Below are 13578 nucleotides of genomic sequence, written 5' to 3'. Positions count from 1 at the left end.
TGCTGCAAGCTTTTAAGCACTATATAAGTGTGACTCACTATTACCCTAAAAATGAGAAGGACATATATTATCACCTCAGGACAAAAAGGTATGTTTGCTCCAATTTTAATCATGACATCTACTCTATGTTAGGAGGTGCTCCAGACCAAGGTGAGAGTATACTACTTCTCTCTGTCTCCTCCTGGATTCTGAGCTCTATTGAAGGAGAATCCAAGCTAGAGCCAGTGGCTTGTGAACTCACTTCCTTACCTTCTGACAGACCAGAGGATCTCAGAATCTAATCAAGCTCACATAGCTAGGAAGTGGCAGAGCCAGGACTTAAATCTCGTCTGGCTTTCTTTCCATAGTTTTATACTGTCTCTGAAGGCAGCAGCAAGTAACCCAGTTAGATAAAAGGACTAGCTAAATGTCAAACAGGTAAGAAGTAGCAGAGACAGAATGATAAGCCAGTTTTTGGACTCAGATTCTTTTTACTCCACCTTTCAAATACAGAAACAGTTGACAATATTGGGGAACTGCTTAGAGAAGGGGGATAACTGGACTACTGCTATCTAAAGTCATACTTCTAGACTGGGAAAGCAGGGAGTATGTAGAGTTAACTACTTCTCTGGCCTGCTTCTATACAATAGAAGACTCTTCTTTTCTCCCACCACTGAAACCTTCATCTAAGAAATGAAGTAGATGATTTTTCCTTGTATTTCTAAGTAATCAAAATCAGATAATCACATTGATGCCATCAGCACTGAATGGATCTAGCTTAGGGAATGACAATTGATTCTCTACTCTGCAGGGACTGTGTGTATACTGTTATTTTGTTTTCTCTCTCAGTCTTTCTCTTTTCTTTGCCCCCAACTCTCCCTTTCTAAGAGAAGCTGGTGTAGTAGGAAGAACACTGGATTGGCATGAGGAAGCTTGGCATTAAGTCTCAGATGTATCACTTGCTAGACATGTAAACTTGGGCAACACCTTCCCCTTCTGTGCCTCAGTTTCCTTATTTGTAAAATTTTCTAGATGATTTCTAAAGTCCTTGCCAGAAGATATTCTATGACTACCTTTTAGACATAGATCTGCTGGCAACTCAACCTAATGAGCATGGGAAGAAAAGATGAAAATCTGTTTCTTGAATACATTTCTGGTGTGTAGTTTGCTAAAGATGGTAATTACTGTCTGAAGTAAGACTTAGAAAAGTCTGGTGGGAGTCCATTGACAATATACAGGTGTCCTCAGTGTCCCCTCGATCTGAAAAAATCTATGTAAAAGTTTTTGGTCCTCCTTTTGTACCAGAGAAGAAGTCTGAATTTTTATCTTTTTCTTTTATGGAGTTTTTACGGTACTTTATTGTAAAATCTGGGTTTGATATTTGGTCATAGGCTATATTGTTTCTAAACTTTTTCTGTGTTATCTGCTGGCCTTCACATCTCTGCACATCATCTGGAGCTTCCACAAAATTCCCCCTCAAATTCCCATTTAATTCCTTATGCCAACCTGTGATATATCAGAACTACAATGGGGAAAGTCATGATGTGGAAAGGAGAGCTGTACTTTCTTTATTCTCATATGCCTTCCATTACTATAGACATTTCCTGAGGACCAAAAGTATTTGGAAAGAACTCAAAGTGACAAAGCAGTATCTTATCACTTGATAATATGAGGAGTTTCAGCATTTAAAAAGGTTTTCATATCCTTTTTTTGGGACACATTACCAGCATAATTTAAGTAAGATTCTCAAGGCAAACTGGTCAATGAATCCCAAGCTGGAATAATAAAGAATTAAATGGCCAAGTAAAAGGTAATATTATTACTATTTCATGTTCCTTTTGATTTTATTTTATAGTATTCTTGGGCCTCCTCTCACTGAAAGGATCTGGAAGGATCATTAAGAGCACAGGTTTCCTGCCTTTGTAAAGTCTTTGAGACAGTATGTTACTGTGGAAAAAGCAATGGGAGCAACATCGGGAGACCTGAGTTTTAGCCTTGGCTTCACCCCTCACTGTGGGCAACAGTTTTCCCTCTCTGGGATTCTATTTCATTCTCTGTAAAATCAAGGGTTTGGGTCCACCTTGAGATTTCTATATTGAAATCATCCTACGCAGTTGTTTCCTTTCCTAGCCTCTATACTTGTTAAGAACACAGAGCAACAATTCTGAGTGGCCTGTCATTATTTAGTTCTTTTTGGTTTATCCAAAACTGTTTTGTTTCAAGTTAATCTTATTTCCTGAGACCAGCTGGTCAGAGTTCACCTTGTGTAGGTAACTAGACATAAAATTCATTAATAAGCAAATTTCTGGAAAATTTCCCCCCAAAAAATGATGAAGTAAAATGATTGGGGGCTAACACTTCCTACACTCAATTTCCAGGGCTTGGGAGTCACTGCAAGCCCTGGGCTATCCAGTGTTTAGAGAAACAATTCCATATATTCTGCTCTGGCCCAAATCCCAAGAATAAGATGAAGTAGAGATGGGATAATTTCGATATTACTAAAGTTATAAGAAGACTGTAAAATATTAACCTCAATCCAATCTTTCTTTTCTTCTTCTGTCCTATAAAAGAAAAGAAGTATTTTGTTATTTCCTCTTTTGATACAAATTATAAATGATTACATTGCTTTAGGGTCTTATTTTTCTCATCAGGCAATTCATTTACCTCTGTTTCTAGCTATCCTGTAAACAATTTACTCACTACTGCCATTTGAAAATAATTGCTAAAATAGATAAATCATTGCTAGAATTTAGCATGAGTTTATAACATAAGCTATTTACTTCACGAGTGCAAGTCTATGTCTGATTGTAAAATGCTGTGACTTTATCCTAATTGGAATTTCCAACCTCAATTACATTCATTATTTTTAATTGAGCTCAAAGTTGTTTTAAATTCAATACTAATTGGCTCAAAACAAAACAAAACAACAACCAAAAAAACTCACCACTACTACATAATAAAATTCTATATGATTTCAAAGAGGATTTCCAAAGCATAAATATTTCAGAGCAAACTCAGGCCATACCTTGTTTGCAGGTCCAGTGACCTCTTTTTTCCTGTTATTGTAAATGTATGTGTTGCATTTGGCTTAGCAATTTCCTGTACCTAAAGAAAAAAGACAGTCATTTTTAACATGTCTTTTAACCACAGCCTCAATATGCTAAAATTTAGAAAACTGTCACTAGGAAGATAAGCCACTTAAAAAGCATTAGAACAGGAAGTCAGAACTAGAAAGTTATTTTCTTCCACAACACAAAAATACATTCCCCTATATATAACAAACTAAATTATTCACTTGAATGCTCATACACACTCAAATGGGCCTATGACATCATCTGTACAGGTATTCCCCACAGTGAGAGATATTTGGGCCAAGTCTTGTTCATCCCAGGTGGCTCTTTAAAAAAAAACCAAAAACCTTTACTATCTGTCTTAGAATTGATACTAAGTATGAATTCCAAGGAAGGAGAGGCAATTGGGGTTTAAGTGACTTAGCCACGGTCACACAGCTAGGAAGTATCTGAGGCCAGATTTTAACTCAGAGCCTCCTGTCTCTGGGCCTGGCTCCAAACCAACAAAGCTACATAATTACCCTGGCACGCTATCCATTGAACCACCTAGCTGCTCCTCCACATAGCTCTTAATCATACCCTCCCATAAATTCATCTCTGAGAATTCATTCAAAGTGCTGAGGGTGGGGTGGGGGGCTTTCTTGAGTTCTCTTGCTATTGTGTAAATATCAATGGTACATGTCAATTCTCATCAGTTACCCTGTACTCTTTTCATATGAACAATCCATCTTAATTTTTTATTCAGATATTTCCTTTTAAAAAACTGATTGATGCCCCATATTAATGTCATTTTTCCTGATGTTCTCCTCCTCTCCTTCCCAGCATCCCTCTCAGATGCTGTCCCTTATGCTGTTTCTCATCCTTACTTGCAATATGGCAGAGCCTGCTCTTGTATATCATGCCCCCCACCATTGGGTCTGTCTTTTTCATTTTCAATCATCTGGAGACCAGTGAGAAACTGGTTGACATTTCCTGAAAATATTCTTTGTCCTTGCTCACACTGTTTCTAGAGCCCAGGTTGTCCTTCTCATAATCATCTCTATCCAATTAAGGTTTAGCATAAATGCTGCCTCCTCCATGAAGTCTTCTATTATCCTTTAAGCATATGATTTCTCTCTTTTCTCTTCCCTAAACTTCTATACCATCTCTTACAGCAGGGGTCAGCAACGTATGGCTCTCGAGCCATATCTGGCTCTTTTGAGGGCCAGATATGGCTCTTTCTGCAGGAGCCATAAAGTCAATTTTTTTCAGGCGCTGTTACAGGAGCGCACACTGTGAGCACTGTACGGCTCTCATGAAATTACATTTTAAAAAATGTGGCATTTATGGCTCTCATGGCCAAAAAGGTTGCCAACCCCTGTCTTACAGGGTTTGCTGCATGAAACTCAGCAAACATTTATTAACCACCTGCAATGTGAAACACTCTGCTACATGAAAGGTCTCAAAGATGAAAAAATGACACAAATTCTGCCCTCGAGGAACATATAGATTAGTAGGAGGATAAAACATATTCATATGTAAGTGAAAATGTGATTAAATGCATAGGAGAGGTAAAACAGACTGGCCTAAGGAGCAAGAAAGGAAGAATCCTCTTTAGCGAACAAGAAAGCCTTCATTGACAGATAAAGAAATCAAAACTATCAATAAGCACATGAGAAAAGTGTTCTAAATCTCTAATAATTAGAGAAATGCAAATCAAAACAACTCTGAAGTATCACCTCACATCTAGCAGATTGGCTAAAATGACAACAGAGGAGAGTAATGAATGTTGGAGGGGATGTGGCAAAATTCGGGCATTAATGCATTGCTAGTGGAGTTGTGAACTGATCCAACCATTCTAGATGGCAATTTGGAATTATGCCCAAAGAGCTCTAAAAGAATGCCTGCCCTTCGATCCAGCCAAAGCATTGCTGGGTTTGTACCCCAAAGAGATCATAGATAAAAAGATTTCTGCAAAGATATTTATAGCTGCGCTCTTTGTGGTGGCAAAAAACTGGAAAATGAGGGTATGCCCTTCATTGGGGAATGGCTGAACAAATTGTGGTATATGCTGGTGATGGAATACTATTGTGCTCAAAGGAATAATAAAATGGAGGAATTCCATGTGAACTGGAAAGACCTCCAGGAATTGATGCATAGTGAAAGGAGCAGACCAAGAAGAACATTGTACACAGAGACTGATACACTGTGGTAAAATCCAATGTAATGGACTTCTGTACTAGCAGTAATGCAATGACCCAGGACAATTCTAAGGGACTTATGGTAAAGAACGCTACCCACATTCAGAGGAAGAACTACAGGAGTGGAAACACAGAAGAAAAACAACTGCTTGAACACATGGGTTGATGTGGACATGGTTGGGGATATAGATTTGAAACGACCACACCCAATGCAACTATCAATAATATGTTAATAAGTCTTGATTGATGACACATATTAAAACCAGTGGAAATGTGTGTTGAACATGAATCATGGAACCATGGAAAATTTTTCTAAAAAAAATATTTAAAATTTAAAAAAAGGTTTCATTGAGAATATGGGAAACTGAGCTGAGCCTTGAAGGAGGGAGACAGCAATGAATCAATAAATATTTATTAAATACTTCTTTGTGCTAGGCACAGTACTAAGTGCTGAGGATATATAAAGAGGCAAAAGGCAATCCCTGTCTTCAAGGAGCTCACAATCCAAGAGGGGAGCCAACAAACAGATATAAACAAACAAGTTCTATATTTGATAAATAGGAAATAATTAATAGAAGGAAGATACTAGATTAGGAGAGGTTAGAAAAGGCTTCATGTACAAAATAGGATTTTAGCTGAGACTTAAAGGAAGTCATGGAAACCAGTGAGCAGAGATGGAAAGGGAGAGCATTCTAGGCATGAGGGACAACCACAGAAAATGTCTGAAGCCAAAAGATGGAGTATCTTGTTTTGGAATAGACAGGAGGTCAGTGTCACTGGATCAAAGAATATGTTAGGGAGTAAAGTGCCACCAGTGTGGGGACAGTGTCAGAGAAGAGAAAGAGGCATATTTAAGAGATGTTGCAAAGGAAGGTCTATAGGCCTTACCAACAGATTGGATATGGGGTTAAGAGACAGTGAGGAGTTGAGGATGAATCCTAGGGTGCTAGCTTGAGGAACTAGGGGGATGGGATTGTCTTCTACAGTAATAGGGAAGGTAGGAGTGGGGGGAATTGGGGGAAAGATGATGAGTTCAACTTTGGATATGTTTGAGTTTAAGATGTCCACCAGACATCCAGTTTGAGATAGCTGAAAGGCAATTGGAGATTTGAAATTGGAGGTCAGTAGATACATTGGGATAGCACAGGGATATTTGAGGATCCAGAAAAGGAGATGAGAAGGAGCAGTCAGATAAGTAGGAGAACCAGGAGTAGGAGAAGCCTGGGGAGAAGAGTGCATCAAAGAGGAGAGGGTGAGTAATAGTGTTAAAGGCTGCAGGAACTGAGGCAAATCAGGACTGAGAAACGGCCATTAGATTTTAGAACTAAAAGAGCACTGGTAACTTTGAACAGTTTCAGTGGAATGCTATGGGTCAGAAGCTAGAATGTAAGGGATTGTAGCAATCCAGGCTATATAAACCCTTGATTATATTTTAGGGGTACTCAAAAACCATGCTTATGAGCTCCCTGTCCATTTTTACCAAGCTAAATTCTATGCCCCATTCAGTTAAGTCCTTAACCTTGTCACATTGGAACCCAGCCCTGAGGCTACACTCTGGAAGACAGATGGACCAGATATCTCAGTATCTTTGTTTTACCAAAAACAATCAATTAACATAGCTATCAGAGAACCCCTAAAATATAATCAAGGTTTATACAAGCTTGGACTGCTCCAGGGATTAAGGAGAGATGAGAAGAGAGAAAGCAAAGGCACTTAGCATAGAAGGCCTTATCCAGTTTAGCCATAAAGGACTGGAGAGAAATAGGATAGCAGGGATGGAAGGGTCAAGTGAGGGTTTTAGAAGGATGAGCATATTTGTAAGTAGCAGGGAATTAATCAATAGAGAGGGAGAGATCAGAAACAGTGATGATCAATAGTAAAGTGTTGGGGAGAGGCAGGTCATTCCAGGAAGGAGAGTAAAGCCTTTTCCTTTCCTTTCCAGACTAATTTCACATCACTGTCTTTTGTTTAACTAGGCCAAAAATCTATTCTCCAAACTCATCCTATCTCCTTCTGTGTCATTGTGCAGGCATCCCCCCTTGTTTGATAAGTCCTCTAACTTCATCTGTCTGATCCACCCAGCTGAAAGTGACATTTCTTCTCAATTTGTCCTGGAATGCTTTATCGGGCGCTCTCCCTTTCCCACATTGTTGTCTACCTGGCACTATACTAATTTTTGTTACTTTTATCTGCTTTCCAATAAATGGTGAGTTCTTTTGAGAGCACGGATGGGCTGTGTGATACACCTAGTGCCTAGTATAGTACCTTGTAAATAACAAGTGCTTAACAGATGTTTTATGAATAGAATTAGATTGACTAGGGAAGAGGGCATGTAAATATACAGCAGAGGAAGAAAGAGAGCAAAATCAAGAGGAACTACTTCTTACTAGAATGTAAAGCATGCTGAAGAGTCTAATGCAATAAAGCTAAAAGGGTGGGTGGTAGCCAGATTGACAAAGGCCTTGAATGATAGGCATTGGCTTTCATTTGGAACAGCCACAAGGGAACAGTGGGAAAAACACATCCTGCATATCAAAACAAGTAGAATATTCACTGGTCACTTTGGGAAGGCATATGTGGTGATTGAAGGCAGAATGGCCCAGCACTTCCGCATTCAAATCTCAACTTGACCACATGAGTGACCTCAGGCAGGAGACTGAATTTCCCCAGGCCTCAGTTTCCTCATCTGTAAAATGGGGAAGTTGAATTAGGGGTAGAATTGACCTATGAGATGCCTTCCAATTCTAGATCTATGATCTCATTATCTTTTGTGTTTTATTCAACAGGCAAAGGTGAACAGTTGAAGGACTGGGAGATGGGAAAGGATAAGGAGGAACAAACCAGTTGGGAGGTGATGACAAGAGTTCAGATAAAAGTTATGAAGGCCTGAACTATGATGGTGGCTGTGGGAGTAGAAAGGAGGCAACAGATGGAAGAAATACTTCAGAAGTAGAACTGACAAAATTTGGATATGATGAGAGGAGGGGAGAAAGGAGAGTGTCCAAGATGGCTGAGGTTTGAGGTCTGAGTGACTAGATAATAATAATACGACACAACTGTAAAGTTAGGAGTGGTAGATTTGCTTTGAGGTGGAAAAAGTTTCAGGAGAAGAATTGTTTCAGACATACTGAATTTGAAGTACAAGCAGAGCCTCCAGAGAGACAATGGGCAAGCAGTTGAAAATGCAGGAGTATAATTTAGAAGTGAGTCTGGGGCTGAATATAAAAATCTGGGTTCATCTGCATGGAAGCAATAATTAAAGGCATTGGAATGAATAAGCTTATCAAAGGAGAGAATGTAGGATAAGAAAAGTGCAGTATACAGAATACTGGAGGATGCCTGCACTCATGGTTAGGAAGTATAGGCTGAAACAATGAAAGAAACATAGAAGATGCAATTAGAGGTGATAGGGAAGCAGGAAAGTGTCACAAAAGCCAAGAGAGTTAAGAATCTATACAGAAGGTTCACAGGGTCAACTACTGCAGAAAGGTTATGAAGGATAAAGACTGAAAATAAAGCCACTGAATCTGGTAATCACATAATTTATTATTTTATTTTATTTTCAATAGCATGGTAGGGATGGAAGGCAGAATACAAAAGGAAGAGGAACAAATGAATGGTAAAAGAATAGAGATAGCAAAGGTAAATTACTCTTTCTGGAAGATGAGCAGTTAAGAGAAGAGGATGATAGCCCGAAGTTGGTATCTGAGTTACAGGAAAGTTTTGTTTTCATTATTTGTTTTTATGATGAGACTCAAAGGATGACTGTAGGCACCAATGAAAGAGAGAGTAGAGAGGGATATAGTGAAGTTGGAAGGGGCAGAGCAAGAGGGAACAGGATAAAAAGTTAGACTGGGTTAGTCTTGGCAAGAAATAAGGAAATTTCTTCTCTGAGACTAAAGTAAAGCAGGAGAAGAAAGGAGAACACAAAAAGCCTTAGAGAAATAAGAAGCGGTACCAAAAGGAGACCACAGGATTATAGAATTAGAGCTGGAAGGGACCTCAGAGGTCATCTAGTTCAATTTCCTCTATTTACAAATAAGGAAACTGCAGCCTAGGAAGACCATGTCACTTGTCACCTGGGTATTTAAGCACCTGGTCTTTTGTTGGAAAAGTCAGTGCTTTTCCCACAAAACCATGTGGCTTTTCTTTTGAAGGAGCTTATTTTGGATGGCCTCAAATTTTTCAGAAAAGTAGGAGGCAAGGTCACCTACTGAGAAGGGGAATGGAATTGAGAACCTCAAGAGAAAGAAAAATGTTTGGAACAGTTTACTATGGGGAGTGTCTGTTTTGAATCACGGGAAATGTAGTCTGATAGCCCCCACGAAATAGGCCCTCCTCCAAATTTAAGCTACCCTATGCGTGGGGACGTTTGACATCCCCATGCCCAAAAGCCGGAAACCGGAAACCTATTGGAATCACGGGCAATGTAGTCTGATAGCCCCCATGTGTCAACAGAAAGTCTGCAAGACATTTCCAAAAAGCATTTCACTGAATTCAAAACAGACAGGAGTCTAAGAGGGAGTAAATCAAAGAAATAGAAAAGAATTGTTGTATAGTACACAAACATAACTATACAGTTCTGTGATTCCCTCTATCAGTTTAGGCCTAAGAGTAGATAAGGCATATGGTGGTAACTATCTAAGATTGGGAATTCACAAAGTGGGAACAATTGGTTTGAAGGTTTCAAAGCTGTAGAAGAAAGAAATGTTAATTAGTGCCTTTTAATCTTGGGCCAGTCTGTACACTTATCTTATCCCCCTACTACAAGACTGTGAGTGCTATGACAACAGTGAGATTGTCATAATCATTTTAATATCACAGTTCCCAGATTACAGTAAATCCTAAATTTTTATTTATTGATTAAATGGAAATGAAACTCTCAACATACACTCAGCTGTAAGATAGTCCACATTTTAACAGTGTTTTGGAAGGTCCATCATGAAAGATTAGATTGAGGCAAAACAAATCAAATTCGTTTTAAGGGAGTTATTCTTGGAAAAAAATACAGAAGAAGACTAGTTGTAATTAATGAAAATATTTTTGTCCCTCTACTTAAGCAATACTGTTTTCTTCTTGTATTTTGTCTTTAATCAACATTACAACAGAAAAGTTATTCCTTTTTCTCAGAGTTATGGTCAATGTATATAAAACACTGTTTTTCCTCTGCATTATTTAGTAGAGATTTCCCCATATTTCTGTAGTTTCTTCATCTTTGTCACTTACTAGGTTAATAGAGTCACTGTGGCATTAATGGGCCACAGTTTGGTCAGCTCTTCCCCAGTTGTGGGGATCTGGATTTGCTTCCATTTTCATTGCTATGATCAAGACTGCCACAAACATCTTTGTTTTGTTTTGTTTTTTTAATTTTAAACCCTTAACTTCTGTGTATTGACTTATAGGTGGAAGATTGGTAAGGGTAGGCAATGGGGGTCAAGTGACTTGCCCAGGGTCACACAGCTGGGAAGTGTCTGAGGCCGGATTTGAACCTAGGACCTCCTGTCTCTAGGCTTGGCTCTCAATCCACTGAGCTACCCAGCTGCCCCCCACAAACATCTTTGTACAAACAGATTGTTTTCTTATTTTTTCTATGAAGCAATTGAAGGTGGCTGATTCCAACAGAAGGAATTTCTCTGTTGTGGGTACAACCAATTTTATGACTTGCTCATCATATTTTTCTCTGAAAAGATCATACTCATCTGCATTTCCAATTTAGTAAATATGATGTGGTACCACATAGTTATTTCAATTTATATTTCTTTAATTATTACTGTGGCTGAACATCTTTTTACATGTATACTTTTATTGTGCTTCTTTTACCAAACATTTTCTTATTTTTTTGGCCATTATTAGTTGCTACCATTGATGATATTACTTATAATGGGATTAACAGAGCATTATAGTCAGAAGAAGCCTTGAGAGGTCACTTGGGCCCTTTTGCTTGAGGCAGGATCATGCCTAAGTCAAGCTAAGAATCTCATTTGACTTCATAATTTCAAAGAATTCCAGAAAAGGAGATTCCATAAACCTGTAGCTACTTAATTCTGGGAGCTAACAATACCTACACAGTTGGGTTATTAGACACAAATTTCTCCTTATTATGGGTGTATTTAACATGGCAAATACAGCGCAGAGCAGTCATCTTGATGATGTTTGAGCATAAAAAACAGAGAAATAGGGAAAGAAAAGAAATCAGTCTGGACCCAGTGTTAGAACAAATTACTTCAAAGCAGGGCAGGATGAAGTAGCTATTTGTGTGATTTCATGATGCTCATATTATATTAATATTATTAGATTACATTGTTTTATAAATAACTCTTTAAATCCTCCCTACCTTCTAAGCTGAAACCTTTTGAAACAAACATATAAAGGAAGAGAGTAATTTAATCTTTCAGTATGCATTTGTTTTGAAAATGAAGTTGCTAGGGTGTTTAGCTACCACACAAGGAGCATGGACAACAGATTTGCTTAGGTGAAGCACTCCAAGTTTCAGAACTTACAGAAGGTGACTATTTCAGATTCCCCTTCTTCTAGTCCATTTCTGGTGCCCACCATAAGACAAATGCTGCTTCTCTAAAAGTATGAGGGACAAACAGATAAAACAAAGGGATACAAACCTGCAGGCCACCTATGTCCATCTTCTCACGAACGCTGAACTTCTGACCTATGAGTCTCAGTTTGGGCACACAATATAACAGCATACTATTAAACTGAAAAAGAGAGAAGGATGTAATGATCAGGGAATGCAGATTATACAAGAACATTAGAACTGCAAGGTATTAGGGACTATTGAATCTAATTTCAATGTACAGACACATAAACTGAGGTGAAGCGAAAGAACATGACTGCCCAAGGGCACAAAGACAATCAGTGGAAGAGCAAGGACTACAGCTTAAGGGTCTTGATTCTCAGTTCACTATGCTGTTAGAATATGCTATCACTCATAATGGAGTATCAGACAGAGCACTGGATATGGAGTCGGCAAAGACCTGGATTCAAATCCCATATCTAACTCTTATGCAACTCCAGAAAAGTTACTAACTTCTCTGAGCCTTCTTTCTTTTCTTTTTAAATTTTACTTTTGTCATGCAAAATACTCTTCCATATTAATCATTGTTATAAGAACACACTCATACATAACCAAAACCCCCAAATAAAATCATAAATACACAGATGTGAAAGATACTATGCTTTGATCTGCATCCATCCAACTCCCAACAGTTCTTTCTCTGGAAGTGGATAGTCTTAAGTCTTTCAGGATTGTTCCAGGTCACTGCATTGCTGAGAGTAGCCAAGTCTTCGCTGATAATCATCACCCAATATTGATGTTATTGTGTACAATGTTCTCCTAGTTCTGCTTATTTCACTTTGCATCAGTTCCTATAGATCTTTCCAGCTTTTTCTGAAATCATCTCGCTTATCATTTCTTATAGCACAATAGTATTCAATTACCAACATCTTCCACAATTTGTTCAGCCATTCCCCAATTGACAGACATCCCCTCACTTTCCAATTCTTTGCTACCACAAAAAGAGTTGCTATAAATATTTTTGTACAAGTGGGTCCTGTCCCCTTCTATCTCTTTGGGATACAGAACCAGTTGTGCTATTACCCAAATGAAGGGCATGCACAGTTTTATAGCCCTTTGGTCATAGTTTCAAATTGCCCTCCATAACGGATGGATCAGTTCACAACTCCACCAACAATGAATGCATTAGTGTTCCAATTTGCCACATCCCCTCAACATTTACCACTTTCCTTTACTATCTCTCTGAGCCTTATTCATCCTCATCTGCAAGATGGAGACAATTCCTATAGTATTTACCTCATATAGTTGTGGGGAATCAAATGACAAAACAGATATCAACTACTATGAACATCTAAAAGCACTATATCAGGGGGCAGCTGGGTGGATCAGTGGATTGATAACCAGGCCTAGAGATGAGAGGTCCTGGGTTCAAATCTGGACTCAGACACTTCCCAGCTGTGTGACCCTGGGCAAGTCACTTGACCCTCATTGCCTAGCCCTTACCACTCTTCTGCCTTGGAACCAAAACATAGTATTGATTCCAAGACGGAAGGTAAGGGTTTAATAAATTTTTTTAAAAAGCACTATATCAGTGTCAGCTATGAATTCTTTTCTTTATGGGATTTCTCCAAATGGGATTTCGGAGAGAGAAAAAAGCAGACCCTAAATTGAGAAAAATTTTTTTAATATTTTATTTTTCTCTAATTATATGTAAAAACAATTTTTAAATTCTTTTTTTTTTTGAGCAGAGGTCCTAGGAAAGTTTGAAAGAGAAGTATTCAGTAAGAAGGATTCTGTAAATATAAAGCATCTGCATTTA

General features: G+C 38.5%; 1 protein-coding gene across 1 annotated transcript in view; it reads right to left on the bottom strand.

The window, feature by feature from the left end:
- The window catches only part of FGD3 (FYVE, RhoGEF and PH domain containing 3), a 109380-nt gene that overhangs the window by 27892 nt on the left and 67910 nt on the right, over positions 1-13578 (bottom strand). The window contains exons 8-10 of the mRNA XM_044683462.1: positions 11848-11940; positions 3005-3084; positions 2510-2540 (exon numbers count right to left, since the gene is read on the bottom strand). Coding sequence (XP_044539397.1) covers positions 2510-2540; positions 3005-3084; positions 11848-11940 — 204 coding nt within the window. The remainder of the gene's footprint in view (positions 1-2509; positions 2541-3004; positions 3085-11847; positions 11941-13578) is intronic.

The sequence above is a fragment of the Gracilinanus agilis genome, chromosome 1 (genome assembly GCF_016433145.1).
Source record: "Gracilinanus agilis isolate LMUSP501 chromosome 1, AgileGrace, whole genome shotgun sequence".
Taxonomy (NCBI): Eukaryota; Metazoa; Chordata; class Mammalia; order Didelphimorphia; family Didelphidae; genus Gracilinanus; species Gracilinanus agilis.
Note: the sequence above shows the minus strand (reverse complement) of the source record. Positions and strands in the feature narration are given on the sequence as shown.